The sequence below is a fragment of the Melozone crissalis genome, unplaced genomic scaffold (assembly GCF_028551555.1).
Source record: "Melozone crissalis strain CALT ecotype California unplaced genomic scaffold, PUWL_Pcris_2 ptg000004l_1, whole genome shotgun sequence".
Classification (NCBI taxonomy): Eukaryota; Metazoa; Chordata; class Aves; order Passeriformes; family Passerellidae; genus Melozone; species Melozone crissalis.
Window position 1 is genome coordinate 30,906,532 of NW_026535782.1, and position 14,161 is coordinate 30,920,692.

Below are 14,161 nucleotides of genomic sequence, written 5' to 3' on the forward strand. Positions count from 1 at the left end.
TGACACAGCAGTACCAGCAGATCCTGGCACAATACTCTAGAATACAGTCATTTACATGTCAGTGTTGCCTGCAAAATACTACTATATAATAAATAGTGTATGTTTGATCATCTCTTAGTCACATTTATGTCCATTCCCTTTTTTGTATGCTCAAAGTCCAACTGTGAATCCTTATCAGCATGAGTAACCTTCTCCACCTGAAGAATCTGAACAAACTCCTATCAGTGTAAAACTGTTATTTACATAGCTGTTTGTGCTGAGGCGCTTTGGTATAAAGGAAGAACAGAGTAAAAACTCATTCCAGACGCTGATCTTGTGAGCTTCTAAGGGGTCACATCTAAGTTTACTTTCCAGACAGCCCTAACAACCCAGATTATTATGTCAAAACAGCAATGCTTTGCAGAAAAAGTAACTAATACTCAATATAGACTTCCATTTATATCACAAACTACTGCATTTCTGAAGCCCAAACAAAACATAAAGGTTACAGAGGAGTAATGGCTGTATCAATACATTATTTTACAAGACAGTTAATTTCTGGTCATATTTCAACAGAAGAAAATACCAGAATCTTGCCAATCTACATAAAACATTCCACATTAATAACCGGAGTGAAAATGGGAATTAAACTTTGTGGCACAGAAAAAAGTTGTGTTCTGAGATAAATACAATTCCCATTATTAACAACAGAAAATGGAATGTAAACAGCCTTTATTATACCTTGTATGGGCTTTTTTCCTTCCTTTTGTTTTCCAGACCAGGGAAAAAGAAAATGCTCATCATCTGTTTCCAACCCTTTCTCCCGACGGCCCATAGATGGCAATGCGCTGCCTCCCAGCTCAGCCTCAGCCGCAGCACTCGTTCACACCACCAGTGCACTTAACCTCTCTGGCAGCCTAACAACTTATAGCATTAATAATTTATTGCTAGATGCTTCCACTTTTTCCTGATCAACAAGTTTTACTCAACAGCCCAAATCAGGTTTGAAAACAGTGTGCCATTCAGTGAGCATTTAATGAAAATTCAGCATAAATGTAACTGCTGAATCATTGTTTCAGGACGACTCAGCCATATAAAGGCATGTTTTATAGATACTGCAGGGAAGATCAACCCACTTTTTACTTCATGAAGTGAATGTTTATATACAAATGTAATAGTTCGCATTTTATCCATATAAACAAATCTGAGTTAAGCAATACATCTGGGACAGTCTTTTTACATCACCTATAATTAAGAATGAGGAACATGTTTTTCTCCTTGGAACAGGAGTGACCATTCTGACAGTTACTGAATAAATAGCTACTACAGTGAACCCCTGATTCACCTCACATCACCTCTCCCCACTAACTCACCTCATGAGAATGTTTCCTATAATTCAAAATAACTGCTTAAGCAGTTAAAAATAATTTTAAGAGGCCATCTGACGATCGATAGCTAAAAAAGTCACTTCAAATCATTATACGTAACCCCACTCGAGCCCTGAGGAGAGACAACATTTAAAACTGGCCAGGGCTGGCCAGGACTAAAACCACATCTCTTCCAAGTCTGCTGGTTTTCACCAGTGCAAATGAAAACTTTACTGGTAAAAGACAACTTCTACAACTCTGTGCTGAAACACTGCAGAGTAGAAACATGACAGGTCACAGTGAGAAACTTAAAAATATTTTTGATGAAGCTAAATGATTTTGAGAATTGCAGTGGTCCCTTATATATACACGGGACTGACCAATGCAAAAGGTATTAGTCATATGGAGAACCAACAGAAGTCCTTGATAAAAGAGCTTTTATAACACACAAAATAGTTTAACCATATGGAGTGCAAACAGAACAGTTGTTCAGCACTACTCTGGAATGATTTCCATTAAACACCTGATTTTGTTAGCTGTGAAGTGTTTGTAACTGGGTCAAAAAAATCTTTACACCTTACTTGAGCATGTAATTTCCCTTCTCATAAATTACAAAACTAAGGAAGGTTTTAAGCTTAAAAAATAATTAAGCTAATAATTCTCCACTGAAGATTAGGGTAGAAAAACATTTTCCTAATTATCAGAGTGGTACAGCTTCAGTGACAGGATAGCTATTCCCTTAGTTCACAATTCCTGCACAGTCCATTATGTCAAGTCATTCTATTTGCTCAGCAGGACACAAGAAGACACAGGCACAGAAAAGGCACCTGAGCCTTGGTGCAATTTAGAGGTGCAGCATGTGGGGATCTGAATGACTAAAGAAAAACAGCCACTGGATAATAATACTAGAAAATCTTTATTCGTTAATGGCCAACACTCATAACAATAGAACCTGTATAATAAGAAGATTATTTTGTATCACTGACCATCTCCTCTCTAGTCAGATCAGACCTTGGAGCCTGAATACTAAAATAGGATGAGGAAACATTGAAGATCCTTCCTTTTATTAAGCCTCTAATGTCACACAGAACTGAACTGTATTGTATTCTATGATTTATTTTTGTGCATTTAGTGTCTCTAGAGGCTTCCACCTTTTGTCCTATAATAAGACATGTCCTTAAAATACAGCTTGATAGCTGCTAAAAAATGGGCCTAAGTACAAATTGATGATTAACAGAATGCTGAGTAGCTGGGTAGTCTGTTTTGACATTTCTTATAAAGACAAAAGGCCTGCAAAAGCAGCAAAAAAGGAGACCAATAACCAATGATTCTTCTTGGATTTCTAACAGGTACAAACATCAGATATCATCACTTAAATCTGAAATCACAATGAACCTGACCGATCTTTCCAAGCAATTTTTTGCCACCAAACAACTGCTAATCTGTAGGAAGCCAAATTTACAGCATTAACACACAACACAAAAATGAAGCTATTGTGAATGCAGGAATAAATACATGAAAGGGTTGCAAGGCAAAAATGTTATGGAAAGTGCCTATTTAATTTTCACACTGCATATTTTATCTACACAGAGATAGGATATTTTGTCACCCAGGCTTGTTTATTTTCAAAATAAATAGGCTGGTCTTCCATCACCCTTAACACTGAGCCAGGGCTGATCATTCCACAGACCCCACTGTTAACTTGCATTATCAAAACTGTGGCAATGTTTTATTTAATATGAAGGAGTGTATCACATGGAATTATCTCACTGCTAGAGGGATAATTATACTCAGCTACACATAGCTGAATAGCCAAAGATGAAACTGTCACAATGCCTCACTATTAATTGCCCACTAAGAGAAACAATTAGGTCCTATTTTATAGCTATTATCTTCTCTAGCCACAACACACACAATTATGCACTTTTTAAGTGATTCTGATAATGACTAAATAATCCTTTTTTAATGTAACATTAATACACAAATTTATGTAATATCTATATGCAAGCCAGGATGCCATCAAAGGTGCATAATTAAAATATCATTGCTGAGACAACAGTCTCATGATTTAGTAAGATATCCACTGTAAGTTCACATCCAGATTCATACCCTTCCTAGTCCACTCTCACCCACAATCATGAAATAATTCCTTTGATTTTATCTCTGCACATAAAAGCCCTCAATTCTTACATCTTCAAACACAAGTTTAGAAGGAGGGATAATGCATGCCTTCCTCCCTGCTTCTGTGAAACAAGCAAGCAAACCAGCTGCCATAAAAATGCACGAGGAAGGAAAGTAGGTTGTCCATACTAAGTGAAATTTAGTATTTTAAAACAACCTACATTATTCCTTTAGAAGCTAATAGCTATGGTGTGGGAACACATACCATCTTCTCAGATTTATAAAGACAGTACCTTACACAGTTTACAGTAAGCTTCAACTGTGAAATATTTAAACCTCACTGAGATTTTCAGTGCTGTGGCATTATGCTGATTTTACAACTGGGATGTTCAAAATAATTAAACTTGCAAAAGAATAAAAATTAGTGTTGTTGTAATTTGTAATGTTGAATATCCACACATTATAAAAATGTATGTAAAATCCTATATAACAAAATATCTCTTTAAAAAAATGCAGTAACATATAAAAGAGATTTTGGAGGAGTTCATTCCCCAAACAATTCCAATTTGATAAAGAGCTACCGCAGTCATTTAGTATCACACATCAGTAAAGCCAAGCATTTCAAGAACAACCTTAAGAAATCTAGGCTGAGGTGAATTCTAGAAACAACTCTCAAGCAAGACTGACAGTATTGTTAGAAAAGAGAACAACCAATTGAAATAGAGAAATGGTAATACAGACAAAAAATACACACAACTGTCTAATCTGATGTTCGTTGTGTGTTAACTGTAAAAACGGCTAATCAAATTTCGGTTAACACTACCAATTAACTGAATCAAAGCCTTTGCAAATCCACTGTACTTCTGTGTGTCTCTGATCCTAGTAGGTATCTCTCATTTCCCTGCAGATCATGTCTTCCAGTTTCTTTTCACCATTTGCTTTGGGCTTTAAATGGGTTTAAGCATATAAATTAAAACTGGGCAAAGCCTGAGAGACAATTAGGAGTTTACTGTTAAATTATGTAAATCTGTTTTAAGAGACAGACACCTAAACACCATACATTCTATACTGACCAACTCTCTGTAGAAAATAAATTGACTTCAACAGTCACAATTTAGCCCAAGTTTTCAAAAATACATTTAGTGTCCATAAATACAACCACCCTTCTGTATTCAAAATTACCTTGTCTATTTACTTCATTCTGAAGCAGCTCTTCCATTGCCTCTTCTTCAGCAATATCTAATGGAGTGTCTCCTTCACTATTTACAGCTCCTACATGTGCTCCTTGACTAATTAAATACCTGCCAACAGACAAAGAAAACAAAGCCCGTAAATAACACAGCAAGACTGATAAAAAAAACCCCAGAAAACCAACATAACAGCCACTAGGCTATCATATGCACACATACAATTAATAGAAACATTTACATTGGGTGTAAATACAAACCCTTTAGACTGGCATGTCTCTTCATGCTAATACCCATTAATACAAAGAGTCTTCTGGTGTTCGTTTGCCACAAAGACTCCTGACACCTTTCATACATACCTGAAGAACCGAAAGAAGCAAATGGCTAGATAATGACTAAAAGTGATGACAAGTTGAACAGGGACAGAACCACCAATTCCTGTGACCTCCTCTAATTAAATCACTTTTCCTGTAACTCAGTGGCACATACAATTTGCCAAAATGATGATCCCTGATCCCTCCGGCAGATTCTTAAAGTCAATAAAAACAGAGCTACATCTCCTTCTAAGTATTCATAAGGTCAGCTTTTTGTGGGGAAGGAGGAAAGGGGGAGAAAGAAAACAGCACTTTATGCATTTCAATCCCATTATGTTTTCTTATTTAATATGTTACTGTCTCAGGAGTCAAGAACCCAAAATTCCAATTACGTCACAGTATCAGTTCCAACAAGAGGCCAATATAATAAAAAAGTATTGTATTATTTAATTGTGTTAAACCATAAGCCTACCAAGTTATTGAAAAGCTACAGTTAATGAACAATTAAAATTAATCAATAATCTTGCAGCTTCTGACCATAATATTTTCATTAACCTAAAAAAATCGATACTTTGAGCCATGACAGGTGTCAAGACAAGAAAAAGCTGCAAATTCACCTCCTTGCACAGCTTAATTCATATATTCCACATATTTGAGAAAAAAAAACTCAGAATATACCAAAGAATCAATCATCTGTCATAAAAGGTGTACAAAATAAAGAGTGCTTTCCTACCCTCACTATTACAGAATGCCAAATTATGCAGGAGACAATCACAAAATTAATCCAACACTAATACAAATGCTTTGAAGTACTTTATTGCTGCCTTAACTTCTGCCAATTAATTATCATCCTAGATAGCTGGAATCTGTTATCTTTAATCAATAACTCAGAATCTAATACTCTCATATATTTGTATTTTTTAATGTATGACTTAACTAGCACTTGTTACTAAATCTCTGTAATTACGTCAAGAAGTGCTAAGAACCAGCAGATCACCAAATGAAAACGAATTCCCAGAAAGGGAACAATTATCTCCTGACATATCCATCATCAGTTGCTACCAACAACTTTGATGCTGGTAAAGCATGCTGGTTTTATACTGTTCTTCTTGAAAGAGTGCTGTGCTCTAACTCTGACCTCCCTCCTTTTAAGAGATTGAACTTCCGCAGGAATGAAAAAATAATACAGAGGAACGATGTTTCTCAACAATACTAGCTGTATTAACAGTGAAACTGCCTCCCAGGTCACAGATCAGGTCATTGCTATGCAGGGGGTTCCTAAACAGGCAAAAACAGCACTGGGGAAATCAACTCCCTTACAAAGTCAAAATAAAGTCAACCACTTACAAAAATATCTTTATTTAAAAATCCAAGCGAATATTAATGTTCTTTCAATGTTTACGTTCTAATATAGACAGGAAAAAACCATTTTTATCTATTTCCACAGAATACCTCTAGCAGTAATTTAAACCACTTCTCTAAAGAAAATACACATCTCATTGAAGCAGTTGTATTTGGTCACTGGGTCAATGTAGATATGACAAAAGAAGGAATGCATAAAAAAGTGAAGGGAATGAATAAAAGGCTAGTATAGCATTTTAAAATTATTATTTTTATAGATGGACAACTTTACGATCAATTGATCCTTTAAAACAGACCTCAAAATGAAGCTGCTTACAGATCAAAATCAGATCAGCAATGCTAGGGGATTAGCAGGGTTGGAGAAGTACAGTTATCTGCTTTTCCTTTTGCAGGTGCTTACAGGGCTTTGGTTTTCTTGGGTCAGCAAAGTAAGCATAGGTGAACTTGCTTCGAGTTCACAGGATTTAAAGGAATGGAAGAAACACAACAAAGGTGAAAGGCAGCACACTTCTTGCCACAGAAGTGAGAACAGAACACACTTTTTCCAGCCTTCCTTCAGCCACCCCAACTAGGCTCCTCCACTGCTATCCCTCTTGAAAAATTAACAGTGATCCTCTCAGGAAGATTAAATGAAAGAACATTATTTATGATGAACCAAGTAACTCAAATTCCAACTATTTCAAAGACACCTTTTAATGTGTAACCTTTTTTCACCTGATAATGAAATCTACATTTGTTCTGTTTTCCATACCATTCAGATCACCTCGTCCTGTAAAAGTGTATGATGCATTTGTTTACTTGGAGTACAGCTACTTTCAGCAAGCAATGACAGGGTTCACATGGTACATGAAGCCAACCTGCTACTTAGAGAATCAATAATTTTATTAGGAACTTAGTGCTACCCGTGGAAAGGAAAGCAATCATTTTCCATGTGGAGATAATTTGACTCTACACTGCATACACACAGGAAACAGATTTGGTAAAAAAGACCAGGTGAATGATGCCCTGACTTCGTAGGGCATCACTGAGCAGAAGACAGTACCAGAACAATCCTAAGAATGCAAAGATTTTGCTGTTTACATAAAAAAATATTTCTCGAATGAACTGTATTTCAAACTAAATGCTAACTAAAACTTATATAGTATGACTTCAAACAAAGGTGTATTTGGTATTTTAGTTACCCTGGTGCCAGATACTAAGCTCTTCACATGCTACCATGTATTATTTTATGTAGGTATGTATGCATATATAAAACTTCCATGTTTTGGGAAAAAAACCCAAACAATGTATACAAACAACTGCTTGAATTTTACCTTTTTAAAGTAGATGATACCTTCATCTTAAAATTTCATCTTTCCTATGCAAGCAAACATAATATAACTTCATTTCCTTGACAGATACTTAATTTATACAGCTACATGTATACAGCGGAAAGGAAATTGAAGCTGTGTAATAAAAAGTCCATACCCATGCATTTTGACACCATGTCTATAAAATGTGCTTCATGTAAACTTGGAAGCAGTGAAAAAGTAAAAACATGTAAGATTTGCGCCATCACCTACTAAACTTTTTTGGTATAGCACTTGAATTTGTGTCTTTTGAAATTTTGAAGTTTTGAGTTCAAAAATGGTAATGTTAAACAGACAACTACAGAAGAAAAATTCCGAAAATTCAGTGATAAATTGTATAATGTATTGGAAAATTTTCATTCTAAATCTAATTAGATGACAAAGAAACAGTAGCTTGATTCATACCATCCTGTTTTATCGAGTTAAAACTTTCAAGTGTTAACACAAGCTAAAGGTATCACTTTTAGTCTCTTGGGATCTAAATATAGAGAACTGTAAGTATCCCAGGAATACTAGGAGAGACAAAAGCAGCAAAAGAAAAGAAAATAATTTGTCCTGATATTTCCATGACAAGGATTATGCAGTCTGGGTAAGACTAGAAGAAGTAGTTTGCTTTGCAATACCATTGTTTTATGAGGGCAAATATACTTCTAATTGAATTTTTTCTTCTAGGAGTCACTGCTATACTCCTCACTAGCTAGTGAAAACTGAAATTAACTACTTTGAAAAAAAAAAAAGCAGCAAACATTTATTTTTCTACAATTATTATGAAACCCATATACTCTCACATCCTTTAGTGAAAAATATATTTTTATGTAACAAATAAAGGGCTGGAATCTTAGTATATCTGAGACAATAAAAACCAACCCTGAGGTCACTGTACAAAAGCCAAACAGTCCACACCAAAACCAGTCCCAGGAACTGGAAATAAAAAAAGTTTAACTAGCAATGTGGCCTACATTCTGAATTTAAAAAAAAAATCCCAAACCAATAAAAAACTCTTACAACTGAACATTGTGTGGCTGTACATCTGTTAACAAAATGCATATATAGACAAAAAGAGAGGAAAACCTCTCTCTGAAGACACTTTGTATACAAAGCTGAGTCATATCTTTGAATTTAGAACTCAAGAATCTGGAAGATGTTCAAACCTGGCTAACAGCATGCACTGCAGATAGCATTTTCATATTATTTATCTCAGCACCAGAAAGAGGGGCATATGTTTACATTGGAACCTTGGCCCAGTTCACAGTATCTGGAAACAAGTTTGCAAAGGCATTACCGATGTAATTAACTTGAAGTACTGGCTGAGCCTGAAGGTCACCAGAAGGGCGGAAGGCACAGGGAAGGGCAGAGCACAAGTGGCCATTACAAACTGCTTACTGAGCTCACTGGGGACTCACTGCTGCAAACACGGGGTCCCTTCAGACTGTTCAGAAGACTGGACAGCAGATCCTGACTCCTAACATGTGATGAGAGGGACCTGCCTAAAACAATGTTACACATGCATCTTAAATAAACATGCTCAGTGTGTCCTTCCCGTGAAACAAGGCCTAATTGCCAGTGGGGGGCCCAACTAACAGCACCACTGCCAAGAACTTTCAACTAATTAGCTAACATTTAAGATTTCAGCTAAGCCCAGCTGGTTTAAAAAAAATCCATACATGTTGCAAACTCTCTAGGGTCACTCGGGCTAAGAACACACGCTAGCACTAGTATGGTGGACGGTCCAAAGGCCTTTATTGTCTCGTCTCGTCGGGTTTTATACTCGGGAGAGTTTTTTCTCTACGTCAGGGGTCTTACTTTACTGTAATTGGTTAGTCAGGAGTAGAAAGTTACTAATGTTAGGGGGGACTACATTCTCGGGTGATCCCTTATCACTAGAAGTTAGGGGGAGAGGAAGGAGTTCAAATTAATTCCATGAGTATCTTAACCGAATGACAAAAAGGGGCCAGAGACTGAAAAAGTATCACTGTATTCATGCAGCTGTGTAAACCCTCATTTGAAGAAACAAACAAGGAAAAAAATTAAAAACTGACAATTTTGGAATATGTATTTTAATTTGGTTTTTTTTTAAAGTGCCTTTAAGAATTGTTTCACTGCTTTTTTTTTTTTTTAAATATAAAGTATCAATGCACTTATAAAAGCACATCTCTTTTTTTTTTTTATTACTGGTAATCCATATTACCAGTAATATGGATGTTTTACTGGTAGAAATACATTTACAATACAGAGTTATTGTAAATGTATTTCTACCAGTAAAACATCCATATTACTGGTAGAAATACATTTACAATAACTCTGGCCAAACAATTAGGCCTCCAAGAGACACCTAACAAATAAAAATATAAAATTTTAACATTACTATTTTCAGTTTTTTTAAAAGTTGAAGTATACTGAAACTGTAAAACCTGATCCTTCTCAGACCTTCTATTGCTCTAAATGTCAGGGAATATTTCTGAAAATATTTTTTAACTGTAAAACAGTTCCACTCTGATCTCCTAACAATGTTCATATTAACTCAGACAAGGTAGAAATGCTAACTCAAGATTACTTGTCATTTCCAAATGTAGTTTTGTTTTGGTCTGGCTTTATCAGTTTGGAGTTTTATTTGGTATTTAACTTTCAGCAAAAATAACACTTATAGGCCAGGTAAGAAAAGGTATACATACCTGTAGGACAACATATTGAGAGACAGGATTATAACTTCTATGTGATTCTTGAATTATAAGGATGTTCTTCTCAAAATAAAATATTTAAGAAAGTCCTGGTATTTTTATTTTTCTTGAATGTCTTAAAATAATACAAACCTGAAGCAAATCCAGTAGCATGAGAGTAACATTATGCTAAATTCTGTTATGGTACACAGTATAAATATGCCCTGTGTCAGTGGGCAAGCCCCACGGAAAACATGCAGTTGGCTGTACAGGTATGAACAGCCTGGGTACAGCTACCCCTCAATCACTCCCTCATGCACCCTCACAATGTTACACTCACTTTTGAACATGTAATTCAAACCCCAGATAAATGTAATGACAAAAAGCCACAACTTCCCAGTTTTGGAAACCTACGTTGTAATCCCTACAAGCATTTGGTGGGGAGGGTTAAAATGTGTGCAGCGTGGGGCAGGCAACAGCAGGTCTGTGCAGGCGCGGAGGAGCCCGGCCTGCCTGGGCACAGCCCCCCTGCTCTGCCCCACCGGGGCCTCTCCTCACCCCCTGCAGAGAAATCCAACAGGTCACTTCCCCCAAGCCCCTTTCTCCACAGCTGAGCTACTACTGCAGTTCTCTCTTCTGAATCTAGGATTTATAAAAGAACACGAAGGTTCCAAATTCAGTATTGGAACCAAAACTGCAGAAGTTCAAGCGGGCCTAGAATCCTCTCTCCTGCATGATTTTAAGACCAAAGGAATACAAATCAAATTACTTGAAAAACAAAGTCAAACTCGCAGGGATGTCTTATTCAGGCACTCTGCAAAATGCCGTCCCACACTGTCAGTCACTGCTGTGCCTCAGCATTCTGCCTCTGAGCATTTAAAACTGAATAGAGACTGGCACAAGAAAGACAGGCTTCTGTGATGGCAGTTAAATTTAAATCAAATAATGAAAAAACTCATGCACTTCTAAGGTTATGCTGCTTTGCAAAATCCAGAAGACTTTCACTCACATCTTCCTCTTCTGAAAAAATTGCTGCAGCACTTTTTAAAAAGGAATGCTCCCCCCATAAGCAGTATCATCAGCTAGTAGCAATGCAAAACACAAAGTTAAATCAGACCAATTAGGGTTATTTGGCATAACTAAACAATTATTTACTCTGAAATACATGATGATTTTAAGACAGTTAATATCAACAAGAGACCTGAGGTAAATTTCTGATTTTTCTCTTGCAGAAAACAAACCCCAAGAATTTCTGATAGCTAGAGATGCTTTAAGAAATAACAACAAAAAATAGGTGAGAAACAAATGGCCAAAAGATTTTAAGCAAATAGAAGGGAGACATTTATTTTCAATTTTCATCAGGATAATCCAGACTAAAGCATATATCTTTTTTTCCAAATAATTAGCCAGTTTGCAAAGACAATTTTTATGTCCTTCACTATGCAATAGCTCTTGCAGATAGCATCAAATCCAGCTTCTGATTCTCTCCCATGAAGCTCTTATGAAAGGCATCTTGGACTGACACACATCTTTGCTTCAAAATTGTATATACTCCCAAAGCTATCAAAGTAGTCAAACAAACAAAAAAAAAATCTTCCTATGTGAACATCACTTTCTATCACTCCTAAATATTGTACCTATAGAAAAAATACATTTATGATTAGGAAGCCAACATTCCATAACATACCAACACACCCCTGAATTTTGCACATAGCTGGCTGTTCCCAGCCTCCACTGCTACTTGTATGCCCAAGGAAGCACATTAAGAAGAATCTCATCAGTCTTCCTTTTTGGTATGCAGGAGCATAAAAGAAACAGTGTAGATAACAGTATCTGGTTAGTTTTAGTCCTCTTGTGCTCCAAGAAACCTCTGAAAGAAGCCAGCTCTAGAAATATTTGTACGTAGGTGGCCAGCTAAACTTAAAACGCAAAGATGGAAAAGGAAAAATTCCTACTTGCAGCATCTGAAAAGCAACTGAGCCTTCACATATGCCTTATCCATATAGAGGGAAAGACATTTGAGAGGTGGCAGAGCAATGTTTAGGTGAAAATAAACAGTGAGCAAAGCAAGTAAAGTTAAAAACACGAAGAAAGCCATATAGGGAAACATATGGCCTATTCCAAAAAAAGAACAAACCAAAAACCAACCTACCACAAAAAACCTGCAAATGAAGCAGCACCCAAGAAAAAACTGAAGTGGAGCCTGACATTGCCAGGAGGAATAAAGGGCAAAAATTTCAGCAGGAATGACATGAAGCAAAACAAAAAGTGTTTTTAAAGCGCATATCAAATGTTATTTTCATGATGCACTGCATGAACGAGCATTCATTTTGAAGCTTGCACCATATTGTGCAAAAGTGAAGGCTGAGTATGAAAAATGTCTCACTGCAGCTGCAGAGGTCATATTGTAACTCCAGCTGACAACACCATGCTTGGAATGCTTTCCCATAGCAAGTCTCCAAGCATTTGTGGTGATTTACCTAACCATTATCAAGGTGAACAACTGGGATTGAGTTCCAGTGGTTGAGAAGAAGAGGTAACAGCAGCATGGAGGCAGAAGAGGAGGAGGGAGAAGGAAGACCATGCTGCTTCCCACTTTCCTCAGCTAAGAAGAGGTGATCCCACCAGGAGCTCACCATCCCTCCAGCCTTACTGCCAAAAGCAGCATTGCTATATTTGGGTATGGCAGCATCAAAAATAATGATTTTACCTGTTGACTTCTATTTCAGCAGAAGTTATGATTAACAGGCTTGTTTTTCTCCAACAGCCACGATTGCATTTATATCAGAAAAATTTAAACCAAGATCAATTCATTTCCTGTGTTAAAAAAGATCTTAGTATATACATAACTACTACATCACAGAACTTATCTTACTTGTAATTATATTACATAAAAATATAGTAAGCAGACCTCTCTGTAAAGCAACACTACTATCACAGTTGCAGTTTCTAACATCACTCAGCAGTACTGAACTTAGTCTGACCCCCATTTAGACACCAGCAATCTGCACTTCATAGCAATTGTTTACATGTTCATTCTGCTTTGAATTTCCTTGAAATCAATCTTCTTCCAAAAGAAAGTCCTACTCTTCATTCAAATGTCTCAATCATTTGATAAGCAGTACCTTGTCTGTAATAAAGAGGTTTCAAATAATTACTTTTCTATACCTTTTTCTTGTCAAATCCACTGCTTATAGAAAACCCTCACACTTCTGTGTCTTAGTGCCTGAATTGTACCCAAATAACCCACTTTCATCAAAGCACAGCAGCCCTTACGTGTCTAGAGATACCATGGCTACATCTACATGCATTTTAGGAGAACTCAAACATCTTTTACCCTGCCTCAGTCAGGGGTAAGACTAGAAAACCACACACAGATTATGGTCATTTGCACTGAAATGACGCAGTTTAGGATAGCCAACAAAAGACATGGCTTTAAGAGAGGATAGGTAGGTCATAAATTGTTTTGGTGTCGCTAGAAAGTCTACTGTATAGTGCCAGAATAGGGTCAAACTCACAACAGATAAACCATTCAAGTAAAAGCTGCAAGAAAATCAAAACTGAGATGCAGAGAAGTGGCAATCTATACCACAACCTTGTTTTCTCCTAGAACACAATCCTCAAAACCAACTTTGTTGCAAGTTAAATTATTTTTATATCAGATAACTGAATAAATACTATATTCAGTGGTAAACAGCACTAATAATTTCATAGATTCCACAGTGTACAGAGGATCTATCATTGCCTCTGTCATACAGCAATTTTGAACTGGTTGATGAGGCCCCTCACACGTGACAGTACGCCACACTCACCAAGCCTTTGTGC

At 36.6% G+C, this 14,161-nt stretch overlaps 1 protein-coding gene across 3 annotated transcripts in view; it reads right to left on the reverse strand.

Annotated features, from left to right (window-relative positions):
- Positions 1–14,161, reverse strand: part of PPP1R12A (protein phosphatase 1 regulatory subunit 12A) — a 112,710-nt gene that overhangs the window by 45,085 nt on the left and 53,464 nt on the right. For all 3 annotated transcript variants that reach the window (XM_054271264.1, XM_054271254.1, XM_054271272.1), the window contains exon 3: positions 4,650–4,768. In XM_054271264.1, the coding sequence (XP_054127239.1) occupies positions 4,650–4,768 (119 nt within the window). The remainder of the gene's footprint in view (positions 1–4,649; positions 4,769–14,161) is intronic.